The sequence below is a fragment of the Pelodiscus sinensis genome, chromosome 8, assembly GCF_052426305.1.
Source record: "Pelodiscus sinensis isolate ZL-2025 chromosome 8, ASM5242630v1, whole genome shotgun sequence".
Lineage (NCBI taxonomy): Eukaryota > Metazoa > Chordata > Testudines > Trionychidae > Pelodiscus > Pelodiscus sinensis.
The window spans coordinates 55,479,523-55,504,865 of NC_143059.1; the positions used below are offsets into that span (position 1 = coordinate 55,479,523).

The 25,343-nt window shown below is 43.1% G+C and overlaps 1 protein-coding gene across 1 annotated transcript in view; it reads right to left on the minus strand.

The window, feature by feature from the left end:
• The window catches only part of HTRA1 (HtrA serine peptidase 1), a 59,529-nt gene that overhangs the window by 17,954 nt on the left and 16,232 nt on the right, over positions 1–25,343 (minus strand). The window contains exons 2-3 of the mRNA XM_075935338.2: positions 8,468–8,567; positions 7,908–8,112 (exon numbers count right to left, since the gene is read on the minus strand). Coding sequence (XP_075791453.2) covers positions 7,908–8,112; positions 8,468–8,567 — 305 coding nt within the window. The remainder of the gene's footprint in view (positions 1–7,907; positions 8,113–8,467; positions 8,568–25,343) is intronic.

A 25,343-nucleotide genomic window follows, 5' to 3' on the forward strand; every position in this document is an offset into this window, starting at 1 on the left:
CCTAACAAAATATCAATGCTATCCCTAAAATATATAATCAAATCAATATGAGCATAGCTGCATCTAGTATGTTAATCCTCAATACTAGTTCAACTGCAGGCTCAAAATCCAAAGAAATTATGTTGACGAGACTTGAAATTGGAAAGAAAGTAGAAAAAAAAAGTGGGAAGGAGGAAGGAGAAAATTTGTTCTTCTTGGTTTCTGAGGACAGGACAAGGAGTAATGGGCTTAAAGTGCAGCAGGGGAGGTTTAGATTGGACATTAGGAAAAAATTCCTAACTGTCAGGGTGGTCAAATATTGGAATAAATTGCCAAGGGAGGTGGTGGAATCTCCCTCTCTGGAGATATTTAAGAACAGGTTAGATAGACATCTGTCAGGGATGGTGTAGACGGAGCTTGGTCCTGCCTTGAGGGCGGGGGGCTGGACTCGATGACCTCTCGAGGTCCCTTCCAGTCCTATTATTCTATGATTCTATGTGTGAAACAGCCTAATGTACTTTATGGGAGGTTTTTAAACCTGCAATTGGAGCATCTTGTTTTTCTGTTTTAGCAAATAGTGGTTCTTAGAATGAAAATATCCCATGATACACATAGATGTTCTATTTTCACAAAAACCTTTCACTTTGAATTCAACATATTAAATATGTGGATATGATCAAAATGTTTTCCTCTTTATTATAGTCCAAGAAATTAAAATGTCCAAGAGAGGAATGTATTTATTTTTTATTTCTGACCATGAGAAATCAAAGCAGCTTCAACTCTCATTAAATTGAGTAGGAACTGCATATGTTCAATGTATCTCAGAATCAGGACCTTACTGGCAATAGAACTGTCAAAAAGACATATCCCAAATCCATCTCCTGTGAACATATTTCAGGATTCTCATAAAAATATTGCAGGAAAATGGTCTACCTATGTTGGAATAAGCCTGCTACATGGTAGGTATTACGACAAAAATCTTTAAAAAAAAAAAAAAAAAAAAAAAAAAAAAAAGTATCACCAACACTACTACCTGAAAGCACTTCATGTCCTGCCAATGTTCAACACATCTTTCATTTGTGTCGGTTATTTAAAATTTCCTGGAACTCCATGAGGGTTTCCTAGTGGTAGATTCCCGCAAGGAAGCCTTATTTTTCTTTGAACTACATAACGGAATATTATAAGGATTTATTCCACATGTGTTTTTAAAAGTAACTTCCATCTGAAGCTCAACTAGTTCATTTTCAGAGGCGCTATTAAAATATTTATGCATAAACAGGAAAAAAAATTGCTTTGCTGCTTCCTCCAATTTGTGTACCCAGAGAAGGCCAAATCCCCTCTGACCACAGATATAAATTGTGGCGTTCCAGGAAAAGCGAAATTGGATTCAAAGGCCAAGCAAAAAGAGCAATGAGGGCAAAAGTTCTGATTTCCATAGCGAGTGGGTTCTAATGAAGTTCGTGAGAGAAAATATAGGTGAAAGCCCTTTAATGCAATCTATCCATTTCCTGATGATGATGCAACATTGCAGCCTAGTTTAGGGGCCAAAACGTGCCAATGACTGGGGTGGTGCTGAGGAATGAGAGCACTAAAGCCCATGCAGCTGTGTCATGGATGCAATTACAGGACAGGTATGAGTGGCCCAATGTTGTGCTCCTAGGTTGGAGGGAAGTGGGAGTTAGCTCTCAGAGCACACACCCCCAGCCACCCACACTGTCCGCATTTGTAGTAAGTAGGGATATTAGAATATTAGCAGGTTAATTGGGTAAACTTGTAACCACTAAAAATCTCAATGGTTAGAAGGTTACCCGCACCCACAAAGCAGGGCAGCAACTGGCTCCCCAGGAACAGGTGTGCACCGTGAGTCGGCTTTTAAGCTGGCTCCTGGCACACATCAGCTGCTGCACTGTGCTGCTGCCTCTGTATGGGTATGTCTACACTACCCTCCTAATTCGAAATAGGAGGGTAATGTAGGCATCCGCAATTGCAAATGAAGCCCGGGATTTGCATTTCCCGGGCTTCATTTGCATAAAGCCGGCTGGCGCCATTTTTAAATGCCGGCAGTTCGAACCCCGTGCCGCGCGGCTACACGCGGCACGGAGTAGCTAGTTCGGATTAGGCTTCTAATCCGAACTAGCTGTACTCCTCGTGGAATGATGCAAATGATGCCCAGGAAATTCAATGCAAATGATGCCCGGGAAATTCAAATCCCGGGCTTCATTTGCAATTGCGGTATGCCTACATTACCCTCCTATTTCGAATTAGGAGGGTAGTGTAGACATACCCTATGAGAGGCAGCAGCACGGGAATGGTAACTGGCTCTCCTGGATCAGGGTGGGAGCCTGCATGTAACCATGAATGTTAACCGATAAATTCAGACTTATCAGTTAACTGTTTACACCAGTGTTTCCTGAATGGTGTTTCATAAAACCCCGGGATTCCATGAAGTGAAAATAAGGGTTCCACAAGAAAATTACATTACAATAACATTTTATGATTTAAAACAAAAATTAATATTATGTGTTTTTTGTTTTTAAATATGTGCAATTAAACTAAATGTTGATCTCATGACCTTGTTTAGCATTTACTTATTATTATTCTTACTTATTTGTGGTCTACTTTTTCAGCCCGTTATTAGGGGTTCTGCAAAATTCTTTCAAGTTTAAAAGGTTTCTGTGGCCAAATAAAATTGGGAAACACTATACTTTCACATCCTTAGTAGCAAGTTGGGAAACTTGCAACTGAAAGAACTTTTATGGCAAGGAGTCTGCTGGGGCTCTCCTCCGTTTTGACTCCCGGCAGCAAAAATGCTCTTTGCTTCCACTGGTTTTGGCCTTCACTCACACAGACTGAGCACAGGATTAATCTGACATTCACAAGTGCTTTGCCAAGTTTGGTTTTGCTGGGAAGGCAATCTAACCAACCCTGTCATTAGGAAACACTTCTTGTCCTGCAGCCTTACTTTCCAATGCTTTGCTCATCCCAGTTACTACCCATTTGACCACCCTAAAAGCATCTCCTTTCTTGGCATTTACAGCTTCCAAATATTTGAAGGCGGCTGTATCCAACTTAAGTTTTTATTTAACCGAACCATAAATATTTATCTAAATACTCCACATAATTTGGCTGTCTAACTCATAACTCATTTTGTTGCTGTGGTAAGAATGCCCAAATACAGTCTCACCAGTGCCACAGAAAAGACACTATTGCTTCTCCAGGCTATGCAGGCTCAGAAGTGCAGCGCTGGTTGCTGGGGTGTTTTTTTGTTTTTGTTTTTTGCCTTATCACATCACAAGGTCATATCCAGTAAGATGTTTGTTACCACTTTGACATTTTTCAGCATTACTGCTTTCTTGAGCTCTCTCCTCCATTGAGTATCGCGTGTTTAGAATTATTTTCCAAATATTATATATTGATTGGGGCTTTTCTAGGATTGGCTCTGATTTAATTTCCTATCTTCAATGCTTTAGTAATTTAAATGTACTTGACCATGGAAATGCTTATTAATGCAAGATTCCTTTTTTCTAGACCATAACATAATTAATAGCCAGAAGAAAACCCCCAAAGAGATTTCTATTTCTCTTTGACTTAAAGTTCTTTTCAGTAGGAAAAATAGGTCAGCCACTGGAAACCAGTTACAGTCTACTAGTGCCTACAGCTTAATATCATATTTAATTTCCTATTCCACTCAAAAAAAACCCAGCCCACATTACTCCAAGCAGTCTGTCTTCAGCCAGAAGTGCATAGCTCAAAGGAAAATAGCATGCATACTGCTGCAATAACTTAACTATTTTGGGAATATCAACTAGTAATCTGGACTCATACTTAGGTATATCTGTTTCTGCCAGCAATGCCTTTTCATGCCTTTCCGATTCTGCCTTAACATGTTAGGGGAGAACAGAATTTATTCTTCATCTTTGATGTCTTCTTCAAATGATCGATCAAAAGGAAGGAATGTTACCTCCTGCTTCAGAAATAAAATTGTTGGATGGAGGTTTTCATGTCATCAGGATTTTATAGGATCATTATCTCAGAATCTTTAATCAAGAAATCAGTTAAAATCTAAATAGAGTAAGTCAATTTGAGATTTTAAAAATGCTTTTAAGGATTAAAAGGTTATGACATTTAAATGCAAAAAGGATGAACAAACACTAGAGTTGTGTGCATAAATGAAAGTGTTCAGTGAATATTCAGACTGAAGGTAAATTTTGAGTTGATTTGTATTTGTGATCTTTTTTATTTTCATATTCCATGAACATTCAAGCTTCTTAGCATGAATACTCCAGAAGAATGAATTTTTAGCTAGATAGCCATCAAATACAAATGGACTAAAAATAGGTCAGAATTGGATTCTCACTTTTACCATGTGTTTGTACAACTCACAGTGCAGACTGTTCCTGCCCTAAAGAGGTTATAAATTAGAATATAAAAAGTAGGTTGCAAATTGCCAATGTTACTACTTATACTATACGGCTGTGTCTACATTGGCCCCTATTCCGTAATAGGGATGCAAATGTAGCACTTTGGAATAGGCAAATCCATGGGGGATTTAAATATCCCCCGCAGCATTTGCATTAACATGGCTGCCGCTTTTTTCCAGCTTGTAGATAAGCCGGAGAAAAGCGCCAGACTGGACGCAATCCTCCAGAAAATAAGCTCTTTTCCGGAGGATCTCTTATTCCTACTTTCAAGAGCTTATTTTCTGGAGGATCGCGTCCAGACTGGCGCTTTTCTCCGGCTTATCTACAAGCCAGAAAAAAGCGGCAGCATGTTAATGCAAATGCCGCGGGGGGTATTTAAATCCCCCGCGGATTTGCCTATTCCAAAGTGCTACATTTGCATCCCTATTACAGAATAGGGGCCAATGTAGACACAGCCTACATGTTATCTAAATTACCAGACAATACCATGTGCCTTATGGAATTAACCAATTTATCAGGGGATAAATGGTGTCCTTGGCCTCTGTTTGTCAGAAGCTGGAGAGGGATGGCAGGAGACAAATCGCTTGATCATTGTCTTCGGTCCACCCCCTCTGGGGCACTTGGTGCTTGCCACTGTCGGTAGACAGGATACTGGGCTAGATGGATCTTTGGTCTGACCCAGTACAGCTGTTGTTAACCATCACAGAACAACAGGGGGATATTATAATCAAATATAAAGTTCAAAATGTGCAATGTACTAATGGGTTATGTAAGTCATGTGATATTGCTACTGTTCCCTCATTGGACAGTGTAACATACTATGAATTTGGAATGTAAAATTGCAAATTACCTTTGCTGGAGAAAGCTGCAGAAAATTAACTGGAACAAACTGGTTGTGCAAACATTTTTTTAAAAATAAAATTGATGAAATAAGTGGCTTGCCATGAATTGTAACTAAGGTGTAACAAAACACATGGATAACCTCTGTCAGGATATCCAAACAAGTTAACTTCCTGCTGTATATAACTAGAATGATTGCTCTTTATGTTTTAGGAGAATACTGTACATGAGGCATTGCTTTTTTCTCTTTCCAAAGGTGAGGCCCAGGCACTTAGCTAACATATAGGCTCATCTGCCATTTCCTTATTTATCTACTCCAAGGGATCATAAACTTATGTTCTTATGTAGCAGCAGTACAGGCAGTGAGACCGTCTCTCACTCTCCTTGTTTCCAGCTGCTTCTACGCCTTCCAGGCTCTTCCTTCCCAAGTGAAGTCTAGGGAGCTGTAGAAGCAGCTGGAAATGAGGACAGCCAGCCAGCTCGTTCTCCACGGGCCACTGCCTATCCCACACTGTTCCGCACAGCAAGTCTTTAAAGCATTGTGTGTGGCTCTGCAGAGCTGAGCATTTCTCTTTTCTAAACTACTGTAATCTCATGACCTAGATCTACAAGTGTGAATGAAATCTAGGAGTTAGAGCTATAGGGCATCCTTGGTAGTGACAGTGGAAAGATTGTGATGTAGGAAACCCAGTCTGCCCATCCTCACATCTTCTCTTTGCTCTTCTTCCACACGGTGCTGACTTGATTACCTCAACATCTTCTCCACACCTTTTCCTCACCATCTCTTTCTTCTCTTACTCCTGCCCTGCTACCTTTCTCACCATTTTATAGTATATATCCTGCCTTTCCATTACATTCTCATTCCATTCTCTCTTGCTTCCTTTCCTCTGGATCCCTGTAATCTTCTCCTACTCCCACCCCATTCAAGTTTACAGGGTCTGTTCTCACCCATAGTATCTCCTTACCTCCTTCCCATTGCTATGTCACTATTTTCAAAGAATAGGATTGCATTTGCTTATCTTAGGCCCTTGAATGTACAAATAGGAATTAAGATTTCTCAGAGTAAGTTGGTGGACATGCAAATGAAGGTGAAGCAAAACTGTACCTGCAAGGGAGGAGTGAAATAATGTCTGTATTTGTATTTCACAGTCATTTCCTCCCATAGGAGTCAGAAGGACACAGAAAAGAATGTTTGAGATCCAGTAAAAATTTTGCAGGCATGCTGCTGGTAAGAGCAAAAAGAACCTTTAAATGACACGGCTAACAACGTAAGTTGTAGCATTTCGTAGGATGAATTAGACAGGAGTTCTGAGTTGAATAATGTCTGATTTTGTAATGAACTCTAGACTGAAATCCCCAGACCTTGCAGGGAGATGGATTAGAACTAAAAACATTGGAGGAGCTACACATTTTTTAGTCATGTGTTTCAGATTATACTTACTTGCCTGCTGTATTTATATTAACATTCTTCCTAAATATGGCTTTTCTTCTTACATCCAATATATGACCATTCAAAAGGGGAGCCAAATACATAAAATCAGTATGATAAGCATCTCAAACACTCATCTGAATCCAGCCACATTTAAATTCAGCAAGATATACCATTTTTGCAGATCAGAGGAATATGGTTTATCATCAATGTGATTTACAATTTCCTTTCTTTGCAAGTGCTCAGATAAGAGGGAGGACACCACACATAGTAGATAGAACAATTATGACAGCATTGTGGTTTATAGGGGTTTGATTCAGGGTATAGGACTTGCCTACCTTTGCTTTATTCACAAGTCTACATTGAAGGGGAGAGTGACTGTATTCCTCTTAAACAATGCTTTTGATTTGGGTATTATTTAAGAAACATTTTATAAAACATGGTACCGAGTATAAATATTGTCTCTTAATATTTGTTGTGAGCGTAGAATGTTCCCTATGACACTGTCATTATGTTTTATAAACACTGACAATTTCACAATACAGGCAGTCCCCAGGTTACGTACAAGATAGGGACTGTAGGTTTGTTCTTAAGTTGAATTTGTATGTAAGTTGGAACTGGTACATATTGTAGGGGAAACTCTAGCCAAACATTTCTCTAGACCTCAGTTTTATTCTCCCACACCTCACTTCCCTCAGTCCTTTATTCTCAAGCTGAGGTGTCTGCTGAGAAAAGCCGCTCCGCGTCTCCCTGGTCTGCTGGGGTGGGGGCGCTAGCTTCGCGTGTCCCTGATCTGCTGGGGGGAAGCAGCTAGTGCGGGGTTGCCTCACCCCGTTTGTAAGTAGGGATCCGATGTAAGTCGGATCCATGTAACCCGGGGACTGCCTGTATCTACATGCTATAATAGTGTACCAGCTATAAGACAAAAAACTTCCTCTTATGGCTCTAATGATTATATTAGTCTGGATATGTTAACCATTTAGTAAACTATTCTTTTTGGGAGGCCCACAGATATTTCAAATACCTTTGATTTTTATAAAACACAGATTATTTTTGTACAGACAAATGTAGCTACCAATATCATTGTGATTTAGCTTTTAAAAATATATTCATGTTGGCAGATCACACCTATTTTATGATCCATACCATTAAATGATATTTTCTGTAAACATAAACATTAACAATGGCTTTTAGAAATAATATAGTTAGCAAAAGACATTTACAAGGCCTGGACTCACCTGAAAGTCTATTTTAATTAGTGCGATATCTGCTTTTTCATCAACATCTTTAATTTTGGCTTCATATGTTGCACCATTCTTCAGCTCCACTTTTACCCTATGTTTATTGGTAACCACATGGGCATTTGTTACTATTAGTCCATCTTCTGAGACAATAAAGCCTGAACCACTAGCTACAGGAACCTCCCTTTTTGTAAAAGGGAGCCTAGAAAAAGAAAGAAATAAACATGAAGTCTGAAGACCATTCAGATTGTTCAGACATGACAAGTCATTTGTGATTACTATTTTCTTTCTTAGACAACCAACAAGTATTTGACTTTTTAAAAATATTTTTGAAACATTTAGTATAATTTATTAAGCATCTCAGGTAACATTTTATTGAACATGTATTAGTCCTACCAAATTCAAAATTTGTGCCAAAGTTTTCAAGCAAAACATAATATGTAACGTAAGCATGACAAATATATAAATATTCTTTTGAAAACAGCTTCATTATATTTCAGCATATTAACCTTTGAGAGCTATTGAAATAGAAATAAAAAAGTAGGTAACTTGTTTACTTGCGAAACAATTCAATATGAACCACAGCAGGGGCGATCTTCTCTACCACATCTGCAATAAAGTTGTATTTGTGCCGCAGGCTGTTCGGGTCCTCCTGGCCTGAGAACGGATGCAGAAGACACATGTTATTTATTCTTCAAATGGCAGGAGATGAATCATTGCCAAATACTTGCATTAAACACACCCACACACACACACACACACACACTCGACCTTCTTAACAGGAACAAAACAAACTTATAGTTTTGAGTCTGACCCCTGCCCTAAAGACATTCCCCTAACTTTTGGGGAAAGTTTTACTGGCAACGTAGCCAGTTCATAGGGCAAAGAGCTCCATGGAAAATTCTGAATGGATATGGAACTTTTTTCCAGGATGGGTAGGAATGGTGCCCTTTGGGAAGAGATGACAGGGGAGGGATCACCTGTCAATTGCCTGTTCTGTTCATTTCTTCTGGAGCACCTGTCATTGGCCACTGTTGGATGACAGGGATACCTAGCTAGATGCACCTTGAGTCTGACCCAGTATGGCCGTTCTTATGTTCTAATCCACCGGATTAGAGTCCTTATCACTTAATCTCCAGCCAGATGACTAAAGTATTTCATACAAAGGAGAACAGCTTCAACAGGAGACAGAGACCCATCCAGTGTTTACAGCACTTTCCCTTTAGACGGGAGAGCTGGATCCAAATCTCTGCTCTATCAGACAGAGGACAAATTTGAACCCAGGTCTCCTCTATCCCCGAGAAGAGTGCTGCAAGCACTAGGTATATGGCGAACAGTGTGCAACATCATCAACTCCTACTTCCGCTGGCTGCCCTTTGGTTGGGATAGGCATGCTAGGAGAACTATACGATCAGGTCTGAGAGGTTTCATAGGCAAGGGATCTCTTAGTCTGTGAATCTTCCCTAGGCTTAGGTTTAAGTGAAGTGCCAAGCTGCTAGAGGTATCAGGACTGTGCACATCCCCACCAAACAAATGCAGATGGTGGCGGGCAGTAGGATTGGGCAATAGCTAAGGCTTTATAAATGCCTCTGACATCTAAACACTGGACGTATGAGCTTAACCAACACGTTATGTGCCTCAGGCCCCCTTGTGAGCACAGCATTTAGAAATATTTTCCAAAAAGTGCCCAACTTCCATTGGTTCTAATAGGGAGTTGGAACCAAGGCACTTTTGACGATGTTACTAACATCTTATTTGTGCCCCATGTGGCAAGAGCTTAGCCACCACTGCTTTAACCTCAGTGTCTTAATCACAGCTTGCTGCAGTTACAGGACAAGTTTGTTGGTACACAAGTGTTGGGAACATCGCGGATATTCTCTGTGTGCAGAAAAGGAAATACAATTGTTTTTCCTTCGGTGTGACTGTTTTAATCTCACAATGATAACCTGTTAAAAAGGGCACAAAAAATAAATCATAAAACAGAAAAAATAAAAAGACTCCTAAGCCTACAATGCAGCACTTCTCCCACCTCTCTATTTGTCCTTACTGTGAGTATTTAAATTTGTTACCGTGTATGTTTTACATTAGTCATCAATAAAGTCTCTGCAGTGGGAAAAAAAGCATTTCCTGTTAACATAGTGCAAGATCCATAGACAATTGTTTGGTTGTTCTGACCTATTTCCCCAAAACTATTTAAAGGTCAGGGAATACATCACCCTGAAGTAGTGACTGTAAGAGGGACTACTGAACTGCATTAGGGTCCACCTGTGAGACAGGGATCCCCTCTTTCTTACAGGAACCACACAAAGCTTCATGATTTGGGTTTTTTCCATATGTGTGAGATTTTTTTCCCAAACAGAACCAAGCATGTTAATTTCAATTTTTCTTTTTACGCACATACATTTGTAAAAATGAGTTTCCAGTAAAATTTCCTTTGTGTTGTAATCCTTTGATCTGTCAGAGAAAGGAGAGTAAAAACATGGTTTCATAACACTACAGGTATCTGTGATAGCCTATCAGGCTAAGACTGGTGAGAGATGCCAGGCTATTCCAATGACTCATCCCAGCACCCAGATGGAGGGGCATCACGAAGTACAATGCAGAAGAACAAGAAGTAGATGATTTTTTAAGCAAGAGAGGGAAGCATTGTGGTGGGAGGAATACCCTAGAAGTGATCGATTCGAGGGGGGGAGGGAGGAAGGAGACTCAGGCTCTGGGGGTATGTCTAGACTACATGCCTCTGTCATCAGAGGCATGTAGAATAGGCTACCCGCCATAGGGAAATGCAGCTGCGATTTAAATAATCGTGGCTTCATTTAAATTAAAATGGCTGCCACGCTCTGCCGACCAGCTGATGATCAGCTGTTTGTCGGCAGATCGAGGCAGTCTAGATGCTCCGCGGTTGACAAGGAAGCCTTTGTTGACTGGCGCAGGTAAACCTGGTTTCACAATGCATACCTGCGCCGGTCGACAAAGGCTTCCTTGTTGACCGCGGTGCGTCTAGACTGCCCCGATCTATCGACAAACAGCTGATCATCAGCTGGTCGGCAGAGCGCGGCAGCCATTTTAATTTAAATGAAGCTGCAATTATTTAAATCGCGGCTTCATTTCCCTATGCCGGGTAGCCTAATCTACATGCCTCTGACAACAGAGGCATGTAGTCTAGCCATACCCTGGTTGTTTACAGTATTAAACTAAGAGTAAAGCCTCAGGAAGCCTGGTGACTTTTAGGTTAGGTCTTGTATTACATCCGGAGGTGCGACAGCAGCTCAGTGGAAATAAACATACTAGCTTTAATCATGGACTCTGGCACAGATCAGCAACATGAGCGGGTAAGACATCCGTGATTCCAGAAGAGTTTGCACACATAAGACACTATACCAGCTAGCATGTGCAGCATCCCTCCTCAATTTCTCATACGTTCCCCCCTTCTCCACATCACCATCATATCTGAAGTGCTTTATAAAGCAATTTGTTTACTCAACAATAGCAAATTGCAGTAATTACACACCGAACTAGAGCGATAATTCTCAGTTGGGACATAAGAATCTGAATTACAAAGTAGGGACGTAAAATGCTGTTTAAACTGGCTAATTAACAGATTAAGTGGGATTCTGCGGGTGGCGAGGGAGGGTTCAGCCCAGCTGGAGCAGCCCCTAGGGCTGCTGGCCACCGGTGAGGGGTTGTTCCTGGGTGCCACTTAACCAGTAACTGGTGAGCATCACCCAGTAAGGTAAGCATCACTGGTTAACGGGTTACTCCTTCACATCCCTATTTAAAAGAGAATTATCACCACCTCATCTCTACCTCAAAGCACACCTAGATCTTCAACTTCAGGTCACATCTACACTGGCAAGTTACTGTGGAGCAAATCAGCCCCCAGCCACTGTGACTTTCCTGGTGTCCACACTGGCAAGGCACTAAGTGCGCTCTAGGCAAACCACCTCTGCAAGAAGAGCAGAATTCCCTTCCTGTTTGCTCAGTGATGCATGGTGTTCTCAGCGCATCTCTCCAGCTGGCCGTGCCTGCTCCACGCACCATGAAATCCCTGGCTTGGAGCCATGCTGAGGTGCTGGCTTTCATCAGCATTTGGGGAGAGGAGGCTGTCCAGTCCCATCTGCGCACCAGTCGTAGGAATTACGATATCTATCTCTAGGTGCATGACCAAAAGAGGCCATGACTGGGACTCACAAAAACATAGGATCAAAGCAAGGAGCTGTGAAACACCTACAACACGACATGGGAAGCAAACTGCCGCTCTAGTGCTGTGCCCATGTCCTGCAGATACTACAAAGAGCTGGATGCTATATGTGGAGGTGACCCCACCTCTGTTCCAAAGGTCCTTGTGGACACCTTGGGGCTTCAGGGGGCATCTGGCAGTGGACCGAGATAGGAGAAGGAGGAGGAGGAGGAGGAAGTTGTAGCCAATTGTGCTGAGGGGGAGAGGGACTCAAAGCCAGAGGAGCACTTGGCACCCTGAGAGACGTGACCAGCTTCCCCCCCGGAACCGGTTGTCCCAAAACTTTTTCCCAATGCATCCCCTTCCTCATCAAATACAATTTGGGCACCACTCTGTTCGTAGGCAACACCTACTGAACTCAACACCTGCCCGCCCAACCTCCACCCATACAGACTCTTGCAACAAATTGCTGCCCCAAAACATCCCTGATCCTTACAGGCCTGCACTGTGCTCCTCTAATAGCACTGGTCTTGAGGTGCTGAAACTTGGCCTCCACGTGCTGTGCATCACCCTTCCCATCAGAAATATTATGGAGGGTACAGCATGCAGTGATAATCTTAGGGATATTATCAGGCAAGTCCAGCTTCCCATACAAACTTCGCCAACAGGCCTTCAAATGGCCAAAATGCACACTCTCTCTGACCTGCTCACCCTGCTTCTGTCAAGTTTCCCCATGTATGGTTTCATGAGCCAGGGCAAAAAGGGTTAGGCATGGTCTCCAAGGATCACACTGGGCATTCCCATTTCCCTCACAGGTATCTTCCTTTATGGACCAGCCTGTGCTAATGTCCATGAAATGTGCAGTGATCCACAAGCGCCTGCAGAACCATGGAGAAATACCCTTTGCGATTACTGTACTCCAATGCTAGGTGGTCTGGGGCCAGAACTGGAAGGTGTGTGCCATCTGTCACCCCTCAGCAGTTTGGGGAGCCTGTCCATGCAAAGCCATCAACACTTTCATGCACGTTGCCCAGAGTCATGGTCTTTTGGGGCAGGATGCGATTTGTGGCCCCGCGCACTTCCATCAACCTGAGTCGACTTTCCTACTCTGAAATGACTGGCGACCAAACCAAAGCTGTCTGGAGCAGCCAGCTTACACAGTGCATTGATTACGTGCTTTTCCACAGGCAACGCAGCTCTCATTCATGTGTCCATGGCACCACAGGGTGAGGGCAAGATCAAGACACAGTCCCATGAAAGTGGGTTTCCTCATCTGAAAGTTCTGCAGCCACTGCACGTCCTCCCAGTCTTGCATGATGATGCGATCCCACCACTCAGTACTTACTTCCTGAACACAAAAGCCATGTTCCACTGTGGTTAGCACATCCGTGAATGCCACAAGAAATCTTGTGTCATACAAATGTTGCTTGGACTTCTCATCACTGTAAAGCTTCAGGAATAACTTGACTGCCATGTGTGACGTGCTAGTGAGACCAATCAAAATTTTCATCAACACCTGGATCCCGCAGACAGAAAAGGCAGAGCGTGCAGCACAGAAAGATGGTGCCAAATGTGGATGAAAGCACAGTGGTAGCTGACATGTGAAGCAATGCACCATGGGGCTTTGGGACAGGACCTAGGATGCCTGGCCCCGTCTTACAAACCTCTGCAGCAGAAGAGGAAGAGGTGCATGGTGGGACAGCTGCCCAGAATGCTCCAAAAGGCACTGCAAGTGCCATGAGTGTGGTCACGCTAATGCACTGGCGTTCAACAGTGTGCACACCCAATAGCATATTGGCTGCTGCACTCCATGAGCATCGCTGTGACTGCCAGGGTTTTACCTCTGCCAGTGTGGACAGAGCCTTAGTCTAGGTAGAAGTCATGAGAACTGGGCACCAACGATTGCAGATTTATGTCTCATTTAAAACGAGATAAGCAATATCTATTAGATAAATTCAATGCCCACTGAACAACAGCACGAGCATCTGTAAAGCTCTGCTGACCAGCTGTATTACTAAGCTACTTTGGAAGCTGGGTGAATAAACATTAAAGTTTGGAAGTATTCATTCATACTAAAGAGAAGCTTGACATATAGCCACTTACATGCATATTTTGTTTGGCTTAAAAAAAAAAGCCATGGACTCTGTCACTTAAATCGGTTTACTTTTTGTACCCCACTTATAAAAGAGACTGAATATTAATAACAATGTTGTAGGCACTTAGCTAGACAGCCTAATACTGATATATTTAGAATGCCTCCCTTGTAAGTTATGGGAACTGCACAGACAGTACATAGCATTACTATATTGCTTTCAATCTTTTTTCCATAGTAAGTATATTGCTTTCAATCTTTTTTCCATAGTAAGGAGATTCAAAATCAAATTGGATAGGTCATCTTCACTTTAAAATTCTTTGTAATTGTAGATTCAAATGTAGAGCTAAAACTATCAGTCTAAAATTTGGTCTATGGTGCAGTCTCTAACCAAACAGCATAAATAACTGAAAGGCCACAATTAAATCCATATTGTATCTGAAGACATTAGGTAATAAAAACTGAGTCATGGCATGCTGACCTAAATAACACAGACCCCTCCTTTTCCCTTCTTATGTATTAGAAATTCTTATGTTGTGTAACATAGTTTTGCAACAATGTTTTCAAAATGGAATAAAAAGACACCTGCTTTTTTTAAAATACGTAAACAAAAATCAGTGCACCATGCAGAAAGATTTCCCTGATGAATGCTGATACTCCCATTGTTTAGAATCTTCTTAGTGCCCAGTCAGAAAAACACTTAAAATAATGGAAGTAATAGAAGAGACACAATTGAGCTATACCTACCTACAATTAAAAATTTAAAATATAGAAAAAGTGGGCCAATAAAAGTGACATTCTCCTCTTTATATATACACTTTTAATATTTATTAATGCTAATGGTCTTTTGGTGAATATATCACTATGTGCAGGAGTTTCTGTAAGGGCCAACAAATCTTCACTATCTCTATTTTCTATGATCCTATCCAAAAGTGGGCTTTCTGTCTTAAAATGCCACTTGCACAGTTATTTGGTTTGTGTATGTAAATATACAATTTCCTGAAACTATAACTAAGTATATTTGTTGTTTTATCTTTTGTACTAACAAACAGGCTAAACAAAGAGGAAAAACAAATCTACATAGCAGGCAAAATTATCATGAAATCTCTACTCACGCAACTTTATATGAACAATAGTTGCACATATTTGAATAATTACAAGGTAACTGCTGAAATAGCTAGACCTGTAAGAAAACCATTTTCCACTAGAGATATGTATGGTTAACTGGTAAGCATCACCCTTACCAGGTAATGCTTACCAGTCACTGTTAACCAGTGTGGGGGAGGGGACAGGGCAGTTAATTGATTAAACACAACATTTAACAAGTTAACTGATTAAATGGAATTTTACATCCCTACTTTCCATATACTACTATAGAAAACACCACTCCGGAGCCCATAGGGGTGTTGGTCAGGCATGGGTAAAATATAGCCTGAGTCCGGCCTGCCAAAGCTTCAGATCCGGCCCACTACAATTCTCTGGGCCACCAATGGCCCATGGCCCATCAGGACCCTGAGGCAGGTTCCATCCCTGCAATGCCCAGCATACAGCTCAAAGTAGCATGCTGAGGGGCTAGAGTGTGCATCTCTGCACAGTGCACATTTGAGTATATGAGTGAGTGGGAGGGGGGCCCCTCTGCATGTTGCTACTGCTCCCAGCACAATCCTTACAGCTCCCTTTGGCTGGAAATTGGCCAATGAGAGCTGCCTGGGCCATTCTTGTGGGCACAAGCAGCCTGCAGAGTCCTGCCCCGTGGGATGCTGTGCAGAGACATCCATGGCCCCAGTAGTGGACCGCTCTGAGTGGTGTGTGAAGTGCAGCTGCAGGGAGCCGGCCTGAGGGTTCTGCTAGGCCACTGGCCAGGAGCCGCCTAGGCCATGTGCCCCCTGGCCAGAGTTCGCACCTAGCACCTCACTCCTTCTGCACCAGGTCACAGCCCACATCTTCTGTACCCTTCCTACATCTCAGCCTCAGGTCAGAATACAGCCCTTCACCCACATTCCCTTCCAGATTCCACAGCTCCTCCCCTATCCCAATCCCCTACATCAAGCTCTTTTCTGCTCTCAACCTCTGTCCCACCTCCCACCCCTCATCCATAGAGAAATGTGACTCTTGGCCACTTACCAAAATCTTGGAGTGACCCCCTTTGTCAAAAATTATTGTCCCGCCCTGCCCCCGATGTAGGTTCTTTGTATCTCATGCAGATGTGCATTAGCAGGCACCTTTTTCCTGCTTTTTAGGGATCCCACTATTAGTTAAGGCTCTCAATTAGCTACCCTTTGATGCACATTTTAAACTTTAATTAAAATTTAGATTTCTAACCTACATTTGGTACAAGCTCCATATTTACAACCGTTGTGCTTGCTTTTTCTTATTTATTTGTCATACCCTTTTTTCCTTCTGTTTGGAATACTTCTGAACACGGGGAAGTTTGGCTCTTTGCAGATTGGATTTGGAACAGACTGTGATTGGGTTTTGTAATTCTTGTATTGACCTATTATACAATGCCTATTGCCCAGGGAGATGGCTAGGGGGTATTCATTAATGAAGTTACAAGGATGATCATCCAGTTGGTGATGACTCATTCATAGTTGATGATAGATTGACTAAAACACTAATAGGTTACAACACGAAAATTTCCTGAGGCAACTAATTTTCAAAGAACAAATGCAAATCATCATGGCTGCCCGTGTATAGAGAGCAGTATGAACAAGTCATTCTATGAAATTTTAGTTTGTACCAACTTTACTACTGCTTTTTATGTAGCCTGTTGTAAACCTAGACAAATATCCAAATATGTTGCCACACCCCGTGGAAAATCAAGAACAGGTTCAACCGCCCTAATGCACTCTTTCCTAGTCCAACATCATCAGTGACCCAGTGGGTGCTCCGGGGCTGGATCATTCACTGGGAAAAAACAGTGTGCTGGGGCCAGGAGTGTTGATGGACCAGGGAAGAGCAGAGCCCAGAGGAATGGGGAGGAAAGCAGCATTCCCTGTAAGCCTGTGAACTCATGTGGCCACTTAGGAGAGATTCAAATGCTGCCCAGTTGATTAGCAGAGTGCCCACAAGTAGGTTTTTGATTTCTGCTGGTGGTGCACATTCATACAAGCCTCCGTGCACATAAAAAATTTATTTTGCAAATGGATGGATAAAGATTAGAGAGAACATTGGAACAGAGCCCCAGTGCCCATGGAGAAGGGAGGAGTTTCTGACCTAGGAGCCAGCGGCCAGGAGCAAGAGGGATCGGCGTTGACCTGCCCTGATCTGACAAATTCCCTGGTTTAGGATCAGTCAGATCCCAAGGATGCCAGACCAGGGCGGTTCAACCTTTATTTGAAATCATTGTCCAGAGTAACTTTCTAATGGCACCTTGTCTTTATAAAAAGATGAGCCCACACTGCAGGGAGGGTGGCAAGGGGAGGCTACTGTGAAACAGCCTCTGCCTGCAGCAGGCCCAGGTTCGCCAGGGGCAGGGGCTGCTCTGGAAACTGCCCCTGTCTGCAGGGGGGTCCCAGCTTTCCCCTTTCCCCCCACTCCCCACGGACAGGGGCTGCTGCCGGAGCTGCCTCTGCCGCAGCCAGCCCAGGCCACTGGGGACAGGAGCTGCTCCGGCCTAGGCTGGGCTGCTGGCACATGCCGTGTCCGGGGCCTACCCCTGCTACAGCTCTGCAGTTTAAATGTAGTAGGAGCTGGACTGCCTGCCCGGTTCTTACTACATGTAAGCAGCAGAGCTGCAGTGGAGGTAGCGCCTGACCCATCATAAGCCAGGACGTCTTCCCTTATCGACTGCACGACTAGCAAATCATCTCCCTCTTAACATCCTTATTCCCCACATGGGTGCAGGAGGGGAAGGACCTAGGAGTGAAGGGGGTGCAGTGTAGAAGTTAGGGACAGAGGGGAATAGGAGGGGAGGAGGCACAGTACAGAGGTTTGGGGGAAGGGAGAGTAGGGAGCCTATGAAGCCCATTGGAGACTGGGGCAATGGGGGGCATCATGACCATAGGCCAGGGTCACCAAAATGCAAATTCACAAGGGAACTATTTTCCTTAAGGCTGGCCCTGAAATAGAGCATAGTTGTCACCCCAGATCACTCTGAATCAGGTCATTTAGCGTGTGGCAAAACAGGATGCGACTTCACAGCACACTCACTGGCCTGTGGACACTACCACCGTGTAGTTCTGCAGTGTGCTCTGAAGTAGTGCGGTTTCCAACTGGAAGGTCACCCAGAGAGCCCTGAACCCAAAAAACCTTTCCAAACCAAAATATTTAGGTTTTGATCTGAAAACAGACATTTAGACACAATTCCGTTTTTGTGGAAACCTTCAAAAGGTTTGGTTTCAATATGGAACCACAACAAAATTTCAAACCTCAGAAACTGCTGCAGACAGAATTATCACCCCCTAAGCAACTCTGATTGCCAGTACTTTTATAAAAACTGAACGTAAAGGATAGTGTGCATGCATATACATGCTAATTGTTTGAAGCATTCTTTGAGGTATATAATGGTTGTTTTGTACTTGAAAGATTTCCTCGACCACCAACCCCCTTGTGCTTTCAATGAAATAATCAGTTTGTTTCATTTCATTTTGTTTGGAACTCTTTGTAAAGCAGTAGCATCCTCAGTTCAAAGGTTTCAAGATTTCTTTTTTCTTCATCCATCAGAATCATTGTTAATACCACAGATCTATCTGTGTGCTCAGCAGCAGATCCCGTGGTATGTTAATACCAGGCTAGTGCCTGGTAGCTCTTCAGAGAGGAAGGCTCAGATCCAAGGAGGCCACGTTAATCTCTTTTCAAAATTCTTTCCAGGAGGACCACACACCATAAAAAGAATAAGAGCTTCTACCCATATCATCCTGCTAGACTGTCTATGGATTAGGGATGTAATAGTGTAGTCAATTTACCGATTAACTGATAAGCAAGAGCTTATAGGTTAATGCTATAGACTACACGTATTTCCCTTCCTCCCAGCCAGTACATTTTTTAGCAGGCTGGCTAGCAGCCTGGCAGCTCACTCCTGACTTGCAATGGGTCTGGGACCTACCCCGCTGCAGCTCTGCATTTAAAGCATATTAGGAGCTGGGCAGGCAGGCAGCCTGGCTCAGTTCCAGCTCGCACCAGGTCCGGGACCTACCCCAGCTGTAATTCAATACATTTGAAGTGTATTAGGAGCCACATGGGCAGGCAGCCACGCTCATTTTCAGCTCACAGAGGGCCCGGGAGCTCAGACGTCCCCCAGACAGGGACTGCTGCTACCCCATACTGCTGCCTCTTTATCAGAGACAGCAGCACTGGGTGACAGGCAGCCAGTCCACAAGGGAAGGTTGGCTCCTCAGGCGTGAGGCCAGAGCGCACTGGCTGCCGGCCCCACCCCCCGGGAACTATAGAAGTCGACTAATAGATAAGAATTCATGAGGTTACTCGACTACTCAATTAACCGATATTTAACATCCCTGCTACGGATATCCTACAACTGGTAGCTACTTGTTTCACACACACACACACACACACACACACACGTACGTTACAGGTTACAGGCCCCAATTCAGTGAAGTAGTTAAGTGCATGTCTAACTTTGGACACATGCTTAAATTCAACTGAAGTAACAATACTTCAAGCATAAATGGAGTCAATAGGGCCTAAGCACATGATTATGTGCTTTGTTTAAATAAAGCTGGATTGCTGATTGGGGGCTACAGACCCTTAAAACATCATCCATCCTGTAGGTGATTTCCAACTCTGTGGAGAACATTCCATTAAACAATGACTTGCTGTCTGTTCATCCAGGATAGCTGTATTTTAAAGCTCTAGAACTGTAGTTTTAAAAAAGTGCAAGGTATTTATTTAGTTCACAGTGAAAGATATTTCCTGCTCCATTAGAAAGTAAAGAAAAAATTCTATTTGAATTTTTCTCTATATATCTCTTCTATTTTATCTTTAAAATTTCATCCAACTGTAAACAGTAACATTACACTCACTGTTGAAGGATAGTATAATCCACTATAAAGAAAAGACAATGATGGCATTAAGAAAACAAAGAGCAGTAATTTACATCTTGTAGATGTCCTTTACACACTTAACCATGAGCATACAAAATTAAAAAGAAAATTGAGAATGGGATCCAATGGTAAAAAAAAGATCAAGGGAAGGGAGTTGGGGATGGTTGATTGTCAATATTGCCAGCATTATTATGCTAGCAAACTAATGAGATGTCATTGACCACTAGTTAGGAAGAAATATTTATGCCTCTCACATAACATCCCTAACAAAGAATACATTTTCACGACAGAGTACAATGGAGATGTTTCAAGTGTCTTATTCAAGTTAATAATACATAGAGCAAAATCTAGTATTCACTTAATGAAACATTTCCTGAAGCTAGAAACTCTACAGGATTAGTAGAGGATTTAAAGTAAAGCATTTTGCTTGGCATGAACACAGTTGTAAACAGAATGTATGCACTGTAGTCTCAGCCTCATAATATTTACATGAGGATCAATGCTTTCTTGGCTAGCTCTCAAGATCCTTCTTGCAAATAATGTAGCACATGGCTGGACTGCATGTCTCTGAATGCAAGACTCAAAACTCTAGCTTCCCATGTGAATAAAAAACACTAATATCTAACTCTATAGGCTGCTTAATTGTTTCATGCTTAAACACATAGGAATCTATGCCAAAGGCTACAGAACTAAAGGGCTCCCACAGCTTCTGACTGGAGGCAGCATGGACTAAAGCAGGAACCTCAGGCCCGGGCGCCCCAGCTTGCCTGGATCTGGCGCCTGAGGCTCAGGGCCCTTCCCCCAGAACTGGGGTGTTCACATCGTCACTCCAGCCCACCATTGCCGCACTGCAGGGCTGGAGCACACAAAATCTACTAGGCTGGGCCCCTCTAGGGCTTTGGTGTGGCAGGGGAATATGGGGAGTGTCTTTCTCCTTCTCAGTCAGGGGCCACATCAATGAGGATTGGGGTTGGGTTTTGGGTTTTTTTTTCCTGTTTCTCACTTGTGTGCAGCCCCTGATTGATATTTCTGTGGGTCTGTAGCCTCCAACCCAAAAATGGTTTTCCTCTCCCACCCCTGACATCTGGGGGGGATGAGGTGAGGATTGGCAAGTAGTAAGTTCTAACTTGAATTCTACCACAGACTTACAGTGGGTGCTGGACAGCTCAATCTCAGTTGTTCCTCTTCCCCCAAACTATAAAGTTAAATAGTAAAATTTAACCACTGTAAAGGGGATCTAAAAAGGATCAGTGCTTTGAAGACAAATTATTAAAGGGACAAGCACAGATACTGGACATTTACAGTAGTCATGTCCTGTAAATAACACAATACGGGCAATGCTCTTGACTTACATATTTATAAAATTTGGGTATAAATGTGCAAACATCTTTAGAAAAATTAATTCCCCACCACAGAAGTCTTTGAAGAATTTGTAATTTCACTCTCATTAATTACTCAAGGGTCTTACTGAGGATGAAATGGACCCCTGTGGTTACATTACATGCTCAAGTTGGACCTCCCCGGTCCAGCACTTTTGGGACCCAAGTGGTCCCAAACAAGGGATTTTGCTGGATCATGGGAGGTAATTTCTGACCCCTCTGCCACCAGCTGCCCAGCCCAGTTCCACTCCTGACCTGGTCTCCCAATGCTCCTTACCTGCCATCACCCCCCCGGCCGTGGCAGGGCAGCCCACAGTCTTGCCTCTGTAGCTCCCAGCTCCGGTACGACACACCACTGCCCCGCCACCAGTGTTCCTGCCCCTGCGAGCCCTGTCACAGCAGAACCAGCCCCTCAGCAGCCCTCCATGGCACCACTGACCTCGCCAGCCTACAGTCCTGCTGCTGGGGCTCCCGGTGCCGTCAGCTGTATCGCGGCAGCTCTAGCCCTGCTGTGGAGGCTCCTGGCCCTGTCAGCCCTGCTGCAGCAGCCCGCTGCCGGGACTTCTGGCCCCACCATAGCAGACCACTGCCTCACCACAAGGCTCCCAGGTCCGGCACAGCAGACCCAGCCTGCTTGCTCAGCCAAACTCCCTCAGAAGGATTCCTGGCCCCTTGCAGCCAGCCTGGCTGTTTTCCTGGTCCCCACACAACTCCTGCCTCTGGCCCTCCACTGGGACTCTCTTATCACAGATGTTGCCAGACCAAAGAGTCCCAGTGGAGAGAGGTTCGACCTGTACTGTGAGTAGGGATGTTAAATTTAGATTAATAGTCTAATCCAATAGTCAATGCATTTTTGCATCGACTATTCGATTAGTCTATAAAGGAGTCTCCCCATTGAAGGGTAGCAAGGCAAAAGTGATGCGGGGAGCATGAGGTCAGCAAGGGACTGCTTGAGTCTGCCACTGGCCCCTTGCTCCCTGCAGCATTTCAAACCGGCAGCACTACATGGAGCTGGGGGCCAACTGTGAGCTCCCCCGCTGACTCCGGGCTCCATATGGTGCTGTCGCTTTGAAATGTCATGGGAAGCTCCACGTGGAACCCAGGGTCAGCAGAGGGTCCCCATCCGACCCAGGCTCCATGCAGCATTGCCACTCTGATGCCTCCCCTCCTCTTCCCCACCCCCTTGTCGCCTCTTTCTGATAAGAGGCAGCAAGTGGGGGAGGGGGAGGCGACAAGCTTTTGCTATCGGATAGTCAACTAGTCGATTAATCTTTCACATCCCTAAATGTGACTCCAACCTCGTGCAAATAATGTATCTCTTTATTACTGAATAGAAGTGATAAATGTTCACACTTCGATAACATGCTTATGGCTTTCTTATAGAGGATATAATGTATTCCCCTTTTGGCTAGGACTTTAATGATGTATTTTAAGCAGGAGGTTTCCTTCCACTAATTTGAAAGCCACAGTTATTGGTATATGAATCAGACAAACATCCTTATGAGTAGGACTAGTGTGGCAAATTAACATCAGGATTGCCAGATAAACAGACAAAACTTTTTTTTGCTGAAGGAAGTGTGTCTCATGGTTATGGCTGGGATTCAGGTTTCCTGGGCCCTATTCTTAGCTACCAACTGACTCACTGTACAATCACGGAAATGTAATATTGAAAGAATAAATGACAAGTTTATCTTTAAAATGAAATGTGCTCAGGCTTAACTAATGCTTGGAGAACCTCAGATGAAGCTGCTATATAACTGCTCAAGGCCTCCAGAATTTTTTTAAAACTGTGCACATTAGTGTGCCATCAAAACAGTCTAAAAGTTACGTCAGTGGAAACATCCAAGTCAAACAAAATGATTTTCAAATCATTCAGGGAGATGCATTGGCCTGATTAAATGAAAAGAAACTGCAGTGCACACTGAAACAATTAAAATCAGAAGTGAAAAATCCTCATTGTAAAATGCAGATGAGTGAGGGGGAGAGTTGGACTTCGGCAAGGGAAAAAACAATAGATCTACTAGAGTTTAAATGTCCAACAGTTAAATGTCCGAGTTTAAACTGTCCTACTCCCTGGCCTTGTATGTACCCAGAGAAAATTCTGTTCAGATGCAACATCTGGAGCAGAGCTAGAAAACAACTAAACAGGTAGAAGAAAGATATTCAGGACAATGGTAAAGCATAGTGAAACGGATAATTTCACTAAGAGAAACCTGGCTAAAGCTGAAATATTAAGACGTGTATGTCTAGCAGATGTGGAAAAGGATCACCAGTAGATCCTGTCGACAGAAGAAGTGAAAGCTTCAGCCAGCAGGATTCAAAATAGACGTGTTATTTTCTTTTCTGCAGAATTTTGAAAAGATGAAGGATGAGTCAGTAATCATTCCACCTTCTCCTTTTTCCACTCTGCTCAGTTTACAGTGTTTAAAGTTTCCAGTTCAGGTCATCATCCTGTTCTCCTTCCCAATTCCATGTGCCTCAGAGACAGAATGAATAAAATCCCTTTTTAAATGACGTTAGGTAACAATCACATGGCAAGTTTACATATTCAAAACATAAGCAACATTTCTTTTAACTATTAACAAAAAATAAGGTCATCTTCTGAAGGCATGAAAGCTTTTGCATTTAATATTTAACAGAAGCCCCTATTTTGGGCACACTTGGGTTTTTCTTCCATTTTCTAGGAACATTTGGTTATCCAGGGCAGGAAAACGGAGGGGAGAGAGCATAGCTTCCTCTAATGACAGAAGTTAGATTCTTACATCAATTACTACGCTAAAAAGCTTGGTATCACAGAAGATAGGACCACAGTCTTATCTGAAGATTTTTATAGCTCTTGTCTAACACCCAAATAGATTTCATTAATAATATCTATTCTTGCATAGCACTTTATCATAGAATCATAGAACTGGAAGAGACCTCAGAAGGTCATCAAGTCCAGCCCCCTGCTCTAGGCAGGACCAATTCCACTTTTCATCCATAGATCTATGCTAATTTACATCTGTCAGGGTCCACTTTCCATCCTTTCACCAAGTTATTTTCAAACTGAAGGGCTACATCTAGACCACATCCCTTTTTCGGAAAAGGGATGTAAATTAGACATATCGCAATTCCTAATGAAGCGAGGATTTAAATCTCCCGGGCTTCATTAGCATAAAAATGGCTGCCCCTTTTTTTCGGCATGGAGCTTTGCCAGAGAAAAGCGGCAGTCTAGACGCTGATCTTTCGAAAAATAAAGCCTTTTCCGAAAGATCCCTTATCCCTCTTGAAATAAGGAATAAGGGATCTTTCGGAAAAGGCTTTATTTTTCGAAAGATCAGCGTCTAGACTGCCGCTTTTCTCCAGCAAAGCTCCGTGCCGAAAAAAAGCAGCAGCCATTTTTATGCTAATGAAATGCGGGAGATTTAAATCCCCGCTTCATTAGCAATTGCCATACGTCTAATTTACATCCCTTTTCCGAAAAAGGGATGTAGTCTAGACATAGCCAAGCAGTCTCCTTGCCTACCTCTAAATTACTAAACCCAGGGAAATGATAAATTACTAAACCCAGGGAACAAAAATTTCAAGAACAGAATCATAGAATAGTGGACCTCAGAGGAAGACCAACCACTATCTAGCTCATCCCTGACAGGTGTTTATCTAACCTCCAGTGATGGAGACTCCACAACCTCCCCATGCAATTTATTCCAGTGTTTAACCACCCTGACAGTGAGGAAGTTTTTCCTAATATCCAACCTAAACCTCCCTTGCTGCAATTTAAGCCCACGGCTTCTTGTCTGA